Consider the following 10000-nt stretch of genomic DNA (forward strand, 5'->3'; position numbering starts at 1 on the left):
TGTTGTTACATTTGTGTGGCATTTTATATTGAAGCATCGTTGTTCAGTAGGCTATTACTGCTACGCAAATTGTATTCAAATAGCAGTCGAATAGTTCCCAGTGATTAGCAAATGGTTTTGAAATGCCTATCTCTTATTCCTCTATGATTTAGTCCTATTTCTGAAAGACTGGGATATTGACTCCAAAGCCTCCCCCTCAGTCTGTCACAGCCAGAGTGCATGATGGGTAAATGCCAAGGGTATTGGCATTCTTAGTTGGACACTTGTGCGATCAAACAGAATTAATTGATAATGCGGTGATCAAAGTCATAAAGCATTGATTGACCATAACAGCTCTGGGCACGGGGCTGTTGGCAGCCTACCCTGAGGGCCGCAGGGGGCCGGTGATGCAGCCAGCGCCAGCGCCAGGGGGTTCACAGGAGATGATCATGCAGTAGAATGCCAGCAGTTTAAAAAAAAATCGTTTTTATCAACAATAATGTTTTTATTTAATTTTTTTTCCCCAATTGTCGAATACAAATGTACAGAAGAGATCCTTTATTCCACGTACTCCTGACCCTAACCCGATGCCAAATGTCCCTGCTGTGTGTGTGTGTGTGTGTGTGTGTGTGTGTGTGTGTGTGTGATTCATGTGGACGGCAGTAGCTGTAAATGAATATGAGAGATCGTGTGTGTCTGTGTGTGTTATTATTTTACAACACACACACACGCACCATCTCTGTTATTATTTTACAACAAACACACCATCCCTGTTATTATTTGACAGAGATGGTGTGTGTGTGTGTGTGTGTGTGTGTGTGTGTGTGCATATGTGCATGTCCGGTAGTGTGTGTCTGTGTTGTATAAGTGTGTGAGTGTGTGAACTGCAGGGCCGGGTGTGTGTGTGTGTGTGTGTGTGTGTGTGTGTGTGTGTGTGTGTGTGTGTCAACTGCAGGGTCATGTGTCTGTGTGTGTGTGAACTGCAGGGTCATGTCTGTGTGTGTGTGTGTGAACTGCAGGTTCGTGTGTGTGTGTGAACTGCAGGGTCATGTGTGTGTTGTGAAAGGGCCACCCCCGCCCCCCAGCCCATCAGGAAGTCAGGCGTGCTTTGGAATGTTGACTTCAGTCTGCCGTCACTAACTCTGCAGCTAGAACACACACACTCTCACACAGATGCACACACACACACACCAGGAGTGTGAGCTGACCATGATGTTGGCTTCAGTGCTCAGTGCAGTCCTGTTCAGTATGGAGGATACTAAGGGATAGTGCTGCTGTTCTTATCCACACCTCTGTGTTTTTCGGTGAGTGGGAAACACCCTCTCTCTCTCTCTCTCTCTCTCCTTTTACCTCGTCTTTGTTTATCGCTGGTGTGTGTGTCTGTGCTTGTGCGTGCGTGCCTGTGCCTGTGCGTGTGTGTGTGTGTGTGTGTGTGTGTGTGTGTGTGTGTGTGTGTGTGTGTGTGTGTGTGTGTGTGTGTGTGTGTGTGTGTGTGTGTGTGTGCAGACGTTCTGATGTATGTAGTGGCGTGAGGTGTGTGTCGGAGGTTATCAGACACTGAGCCTGGCCAATAAGCCTGGCTGAACGCGTCTGTGTGTTTGAGCGTAATGTACGTCTTGCACAACTCAAGTTAAATATTCCTGTGTTGCTGTGCATTCATTCTTAGAAAGTGGCTGGCAGGTGCAAATCTGTGTGTGTGTTGAATGTATGAGTGTTTGCCTCTGGTTGGGACAGTTTTTTGAGATGTACATTGTGTGTGTGTGTGTGTGTGTGTTGTTGTTGTTGTTGTTGTTTATATCTGGGAAAGTGCTGTGCCTCTTGTATTTGGAGATTCTCCTGACTCTTCTCTAGTTGCAGGTGAATTATTCTGTGTGTGTGTGTGTGTGTGTGTGTGTGTGTGTGTGTGTTCTCCAGTCACAGGTGAATTCTTCTCTGACTTCTCAGCAGCTAATAAAAGTTGTTGCTTTAGTGATCCTGCATGGAATGTGGTGTGTGTTTCACTGCTGTTGGGCAGCCAGTGGGCACCAGTCTGAAGTGGGCAGAGGGCGTGTGTGTGTGTGTGTGTGTGTGTGTGTGTGTGTTTAGAGAGTGTAGTTCTCCTTGCTGAAGTTCAGTGTGTCCTTAGAAAGCTAACACTGAATGCACAGGCAGAACTGCGTCACAACAACAGCTAGAAGGAACTACGTACAGCAGAGCAAACAGACCGTGAGCTTTAATTCTCTCTGTCTCTCTCTCTGTGTGTGTGTGTGTGTGTGTGTGTGTGTGCGTGTGTGTGTGCGTGTGTGTGTGCGTGTGTGTGTGTGTGTGTATGTGTTTCGGTATGTGTACAGATGATTAGTGGTTTGTGTCTGCGTGTGTATGCCTGTGTTTGCATCTGTGTGTGTGTGTGTGTGTAGGCATGTGTGTGCACATGTGTGTCTGTGGTTGTGTGTGTGTGTTACTGAGGCAGTATGTCTCCATTGAGGGGTGCTGGTCAGGCACGTATAGGTGCATTCCAAACTGCGAGTGTGTAAAGCCAGTCACTCACTAAACACATCCGGGTTACACACTGGGTTTGTGTGTGTGTGTGTTTGTGTGTTACACACTAGGGCCACAGACGCTCAGCGAAGGCCCGGCGGTCGGCCAGAATGCCAGTCCTCCATAGGTGGGACTTCTATCCCAGAATCCCACTGTAACACAGCCCAGAAATGAACTGCCGGAACGAGAACCGCAGCACGCCTGCATCAGTAGTTTCTCCCTCTCCTTCTCTCCTTTCCTCTCCTCCTCCTCTCCTCTCCTTCTCCTGTCCTCCTCTCCTCTGCTCCTCATTCTCTCCTCTCCTCTATTGCTGTTGTCTCTGTGGCACATTGTGGTTGACAGACAGGCATAGTTAAAGGCAAAAGTGTTATTCATGTGTGAGTTCTGTCCCTGTGTGTGATGTATGTGTGGGCTGGGGTAGTGAGCAGTGGCGGTATGTGAGGTGTGTGTGTGTGTGTGTGTGTGTGTGTATGTATGTGTGTGTGAACATGGTGGAGTGTGAAGAATGAGACAGCTGCCAGTGTCAGTCTGATGCATGTGCAAAATAATTCTGCTGCTTCGCTTTGAAACCTGCACTTCAAAAGATCTGTTCCCGTGGAATGTGTGTGTGTGTGTGTGTGTGTGTGTGTGTGTGTGTGTGTGTGTGTGTGTGTGTGTGTGTGTGTGTGTGTGCATTCAGTCTGCCTCTCAAAAACATTTATATTTTTTCCAGGACCACACTATACTTCGCTCTTTCTCTTTCCCTCTCTTTCCCTTCATCTGTCTGTCTTTCTCTCTCTCTCTCACACACACACACACACACACACACATAGAGAGAGATACACATGAACTAACTACCAGCACTTCCTCAGAAAGAGGAATCAATTGCTCATACACATAAACACACATTCAATTGTCCTCTTTCTCTCAATTACATACCCTCTCTTACAGAAACACGTGTTCCTCTCTCTTTGTGTCTCATTCTGTTTCTGTCACTCACATTTCTGTGTCTGTATGTGTGCTTTAAAGTCTGCATTCTGTGTGTGTCCTTAAAAGTGTACATTCAGAATGTGTGTGTGCTTAAAAGTGTACTTTCTGTATGTGTGCTTAAAAGTCTACATTCTGTGTGAATCAGTCATACCAGCTTCAACTTCTTATAAACCTTATGTGATGTGCTTAACTTGGCTTCTCTCTCATCTGCTAAGATGGGAGTGAGCCCGATATGCATATTGAATAAGGAGATAGTTATACACAAGTACGCAGTACATTGAATGTGAATTTTCACCTAACACACAGACAAACTATTTCTCTTTACTTTTCTGTCGCACACAAACACAGGACACACACACACACACACACACACACACACACACACACACACACACACACACACACTAACTCAAGCACGCCTTCAGTAACACACTGTGTCTGTTACTGTGGTAAAGTCTGTAAGCCTTCCTCAGTCTCCCCTGTGATGTAAGGGCCCAGTCTCTTCTCTGTGTGTGTGTTTGTGTGTGTGTGTGTGTGTGTGTGTGTGTGTGTTTGTTTGCGTGTGTGCGTGCGTATGTTTTTTTGTCCCTCTGCTGCCTATAAGGGCCACATTCTTGTTTGTGTTTACTGATCCCTCGCTCGGCCTCCCTCTGACTCTGCGCCCCATTCATCGTGGCCGTGACGTCATGGCCTCGGACTTTTCCAGAGCCGGCGCTCTTAATCCTGCTGGAATGGAGGAGCGGGAGCATGTGCTATTGCCGGCAGTTTCCGGTTCCCACGGAAACCCACCGAAGGCCCATGTGATTAGGGCTCTTTCCAGAGTCTGGAATTTCTGATCCCAAACACACTCTCCCCCTCCTCTGCCCCTCCTCTGCCCCTCCATCCCTCCGTCCCTCTTTCTCTGCATCTCTGTCCCACTCTCTTCTGGCTTGTTCTCCATTCTTCGAGTGCATAAGCCTCGTGGTCGGTGCTGTGTGTGTTTTAATGGTGTTATGCTAATGCTAATGTGGAAGAGTGATATACTAGTGTCAGTGTTAAAACCTCTCCCTCCCTCCCTTCTCTCTCCCTGCAGCTTTGGCAAGCGCTCAGCCGGTAGCCTCCGCCGTGGATGTGAGTGCATCGTTCTGGAACCTTCTGAGATGATTGTGGTGAGTCCCAGTGTACCAATTGCCCTTCTAGTTTTCCCACAACACTTAAGGCTTAAAAAAAGTCTCATGACACACACACACACACACACACACACACACACACACACACACACACACAGACAGGCACACATTTGCACACACACATGTGCACACACACACACACACACACACACACATGTGCACACACACAGGCACACAGCTGTGTTTTACCATGGTTTGTACTCCCACATGTCTGCTTGGCAGAGGCTGTTGGCTTTGGCACACTGAGCTCACTGAAGCTCCTCTCATACTACCCCTCTTAAAGACACTTGACTGAGTCCACCATGGTGTGTGTGTGTGTGTGTGTGTGTGTGTGTGTGTGTGTGTGTGTGTGTGTGTGTGTGTGTGTGTGATGGAGTCCACCATGGATCCCCGGTGGTTTTCTCTGACTGGCTTCACTCTTCCGGGTTTAGCAATAGGGCTGGAGGAAGGTGAAATATTGAGCTGCTGACTGCCGAGCCCGGGGGAGAGTGGAGCAGCAGTCTCTTACATGCTGGTGTTTCACAGGCCGCCATCAGGATATCTAGTGTAGCTTCAGCATGAGATGTGTCCCTTAGTACAGCTTTAAGACGGTCCAGTGCCCCAATGCCCCCATGTCATATTTCCACTGATGGACCAACATAACGCCGTGCACCACCACCATCATGCCCCCCCCCCCCCCCCCCCCCCCCCAAAACTGGTACTGATGCGATGCGCTCTGCCTCTTAACCCCCCCCCTCACACCACCACCACACACACACACACCACCACACACACACCACCACCACACTCACACACACACACACACACACAAACACATTCTCAAGTCTCCCCTCCTGCAGTTGCCATAGCAGCAGTTTGGTACGGCAGCAAGAGATTTGATGTGTAATCCCAGCAGTGGTGAGAGTTTGAAATATGAAGCCACAGCGAGAGGGAGGGAGGGAGGGAGGGAGGGAGGGAGAGAGGGAGAGGCAGGAAGAAAGAAAGTTAAAGAGGTTATGGAGAACAGGGAGTGACTGAAATGGAGTGAGAATGACAGATAAATGCACAGAATGGAGCAAATTAAAACAGAGGCAGGGAGGGAGAGAGAGGACAAAAGAGACACCCAAATAGAATTGAAGATGAGAGAGTGTGTAAAGCTAAAATAGAGTGTATGTTCCATGTGGAATATTACCAGAGAGGTCTTTACCTGCAGCCTGTTCATAAGAGGCTGGGGTGTGATGGGGGTTGTGGTGTGATGCTGTGATCAAATGTGATGTAGTATTGGAAGGTTAGGATGTTGGGATCTTATGGTTAATGGTTTTATGTGTAATGTGTTGTGTTGTGACAATGTCTTCTGTTATGTTTTGGTGTTTATTGTACGTGTAGTCGTATGTGGTTGTATGTGTAGTTGTATGTACGTTTAGTTGTGTGTGTGTGTGTGTGTGTGTAGTCGTATGTGTATGTATGTGTAGTCGTATGAGGCTGTGTGTGTAGTTGTATGTGTATGTACGTGTAGTCGTACGTGTAGTCGTATGTGTAGTTGTATGTGTATGAATGTGTAGTTGATATTGTGTTATTGTGTGATGTTGCCTGTTATTGTACTGTATTGTATTGTCACTTTTGTGTTGTTGTGTTATTATTGGGCTGTGTTGCTTATCCTGCTGCTGCTGCTGCTGCTGCTGCTGCTGTGATGTATCTTAGCTCTGGGCTTGTATTCCCCTTCCTGTATCTCCCGTCTCTCTCCAGACTTCAGACACCTCTCAGCAGCTCACTCCGACTGTTCACGGCCATAATGAGTTCTTCTCACACTTCTCATCCTCTCTCTCTGTCTCTCTGTCTCTCCTCATCTCCTCCCTCTCTATCTCTCTCTGTCTCTCCTCATCTCCCCCCTCTCTCTCTCTCTATCTCTCTCTCTCTCATCTCCCCCTCTCTCTATCTCCTTCTCTCTCCTCATCTCCCCCCCCTCTCTCTCTCTCGCTCTCTCTCTCTATTTCCATCTCTGTCTCTCCATCTCTCTTTCTTCCCTCCTCTTCCTCCCGCTCTCTCCCTCTTCTCTGTCTGTTTCTGTCTGTCTCTCGCAGGGATGTGTCGTTTTGCACGGCTGCAGTTTAAAATAGTCGAGTTCTTTTCATGTCGAGAGCTTCTGTCTGCAGTGGCAGTCCTGTATTGTGTGATAACCTGCATAGCAATGTTAGGGTGTAGCCTCTCCTCTGTGCACAAACACACTACAGACAGACTAATGCCTGTGCAGTTATTGCGACCAACACCCACCCTTTCTCTCTCTCTCTCTCTCTCTCTCTCTCTCTCTCTCCTCTTTCTCTCTCTCTCTCTCTGTCTCTCTCTCTCTCTCTCTCTTTCCTCCATCACTTTCTTTTACCATTCCTCATCTCTTCTCCTCTCCTCTTCTCTTTTCCTTGCCTTTTTCCTCTCCCTTCTGTTTATCTCCCCTCCTCTCCTCTCCTCTCCTTTCCTCTTCCTCAGTACTGCTCTTGTGGAGTTGAAAGCTCCCTTTGACGTAGGCTTTTGAGAGTCTACCCTCACACACACACACACACACACACACACACACACACACACACACTCCTTGCTATTTTTACGCAGTGAGTGAGAGGGTAGGGAGGGGGGAGAAGAGACACTCACTCCTTTTTCTCTCTCTCTTTCTCTCCATCTTTGCGAAGGTGGACTATATGGATGAGAATGAGGAGTACTTCCAGCGGCAGGCTTCTCACAGGCAGTCCCGACGCAGGTTCCGCAAGATCAACCAGAAGGGGGAGAGGCAGACCATCATCGATACGGTGGACCCCTACCCCACAGGAAAGCCCCCCGCAGCACGCGGATACCACACGGTAAGGCTCAATACTTTCACAACACTTCAGACAGAGCTTTCACCATCTTTCGGAATCCGGACATCTGAACCCTGCTTTCTTAGCAGGCGTGTGTGTGTGTGTCTGTGTGTGTGTGTGTGTCTGTGTGTGTGTGTGTGTGTGTGTAGCTCTGTGATGTGCGATATATATATATATATATATATATGTATGTAGCATTGTTCCATTTGGGCTACTTCAGCTATGCCGCTGGAGCCTGTGTGTGTGTGTGTGTGTGTGTGTGTGTGTGTGTGTGTGTGTGTGTGTGTGTGTGTGTGTGTGTGTTTTAGCTTGACAGTGGAGTTTTCCCTAGTGTTCTGAAACCTATTGTACTGTGCTGGGTAGAAAATCGCTGCTGATGTTTTTGCTTTGCTTGTAGTTCTGTTTTTTGCTTCCAAGTCTGCTGGTTTTGTGTGTTTGTTTGTATTTCTTGGTCCTGTGTGTGTGTGTGTGTGTGTGTGTGTGTGTCTGTCTGTCTGTGGAACAGACCTGTTCTGGTCCGGCTACTGTTTGGCACACAGTCCAGTACTGCTCTCTGGGACAGGTGTGTGTGTGTGTGTGTGTGTGTGTGTGTGTGTGTGTGTGCGTGCAACATCAGCACTGCTCCCCTGCCTACAGTTTCGCTCTCTACTCATCCTGAGTATCAGTGTGTGTGTGAGGAAGCATCTCTACTCCACCCCATCTTGCTTTCATCCCTAACCTGCTGCCTGTCATCCAGTCATCCTTCCACTTCCTTTGTGTGTATGTATGTATGTGTGTGTGTGTGAAGAGGCAGTGTGTATGTATTTGGTTTCCCCTGGATGCACGTGTGCGAATCTCTGTGTGTGTGTATCCGTGTGTGTGTGTGTGTGTGTGTGCGTGTATTTGTGTGTGTTCGTCCAGCCCTTCCGCTCCCTAAAATGTCGGTATACGCCCTCAGTAGCTCCTCAAATAGCGTGGCTATTTCTGTTTCCCCCTTTACCATCATTCTCTCAGCCCGGCCTCCACACCAATAACCTGATTGTGTGTGTGTGTGTGTGGCCAGGGCAGCACGGGACAGCATGCTTCTAAAGCTGGCAAGGAATGCTATGTCTGCACCTTGTGTTATCCTGCAAAAAAATATTTGTGTTTTACTTTGCTCCCCTTTTCCTAGCCCTGTGTGCTAGCTCTGCCCAAAGCTGTTTTGTTGGTCCTGTTGTAGTGTTTGTGCTGGTAGCCCTAGCTTCTACCTGTGTTTATTGTGTCGCCTGTGCTGGTTTCTACCTGTGTTTATTTGTTGTTGTGTTTGTGTGCTAGTTTCTGTTCTATGTTTGTGTGCTAGTTTCTGTTCTACGCTGGTGTGCTAGTTTCTGCTGTACGCTGGTGTGCTAGTTTCTGTTCTACGCTGGTGTGCTAGTTTCTGTTCTACGCTGGTGTGCTAGTTTCTGTTCTACGCTGATGTGCTAGTTTCTGTTCTACGCTGGTGTGCTAGTTTCCTTGTCCATGGTTTTCTGTGCTTACTCTTCATCTGATCCCCACTGAGTAGAGTTAGGAAAAGCTGCAGCACCATAGAGAGTTCTGTCATTAGATGTGCATGTGTGCGTTCTTGTTTGCTAGTGGAAGACTGAGCCTTTCTGTGTGTGGGTGTGTGTGTGTGTGTGGGGGGGTGTGTGTGTGTGTGTGTGTTTTAAATAGATGACTGAGGCTTTGTATTTGTGTGAAGGGGAATATAAAAACTTAATTTGACTTAGCTGAGTATGATTGCACACTTTATATCAAATGAGTCTATATACACACACACACACACACACACACACACACACACACGGGATGGTTGGGAGAGGCTTCACTAGGGGTTTGTAAGTGTGTGCGTGGGGTGCTCAGGGTGTGACTGTGTGTGGAATGGAAAACACACACACACACACACACACACACACACAGAGGAGGAGTAAAGGACCTCTTTCATGCCTCTTACAGCCACGCCTGCCCCCCTCTCTCTAAACAGTATGACTTAAAAAAGCATCAACACATGAATTCAGTCCTTTTTCCTACTTGCAGTTCTGAAGGAGTGCATACTGGGCTTTGGTGGCTGTGTGTGTGTGTTGTGTGTGTGTGTGTGTCTGTGTTTTGTGTGTGGCTGTGTTTGTGTTTGTGTGTGGCTGTGTGTGTGTGTTTGTGTTCGTTTCTGTCTATGCAATTCCATGAGAGAAGTATCATTTAAAGACTCATGGTATGTGTGTGTGTGTTAATACACCCCCTCTCTCACAGGGTGTGGTTGTCAGCACAGGCTCAGTAAACATGATGGCTTCATCTCTGGGATAATGTGTGTGTGTGTGTGTGTGTAAACGTGACTGCCTCATCTCTGGGGTAATAGTGTTTGTGTGAATCTGTAATTCAGACACCCTCCTTTTTCGTTCTTTTTCTTCTTCTATGCTTTTCTTCCCATTTCTCCTCCGTTCCGCGCCCCTCCTTCCGTCTCTCTCCCTGGGGGAAGGCCTGTCAGGACGGCTGTTTTTGGAATGCTGCGCATTCTCTGGCGTTTCGTGGCGAAGCGGAGCTGCCATCATC

At 47.8% G+C, this 10000-nt stretch overlaps 1 protein-coding gene across 4 annotated transcripts in view; it reads left to right on the top strand.

The window, feature by feature from the left end:
* Positions 1-10000, top strand: part of LOC105908693 (rap guanine nucleotide exchange factor 2-like) — an 81190-nt gene that overhangs the window by 36100 nt on the left and 35090 nt on the right. For all 4 annotated transcript variants that reach the window (XM_031568965.2, XM_031568967.2, XM_031568966.2 and 1 more), the window contains exons 5-6: positions 4538-4613; positions 7292-7459. In XM_031568965.2, coding sequence (XP_031424825.1) covers positions 4538-4613; positions 7292-7459 — 244 coding nt within the window. The remainder of the gene's footprint in view (positions 1-4537; positions 4614-7291; positions 7460-10000) is intronic.

The sequence above is a fragment of the Clupea harengus genome, chromosome 6 (assembly GCF_900700415.2).
Source record: "Clupea harengus chromosome 6, Ch_v2.0.2, whole genome shotgun sequence".
Lineage (NCBI taxonomy): Eukaryota > Metazoa > Chordata > Actinopteri > Clupeiformes > Clupeidae > Clupea > Clupea harengus.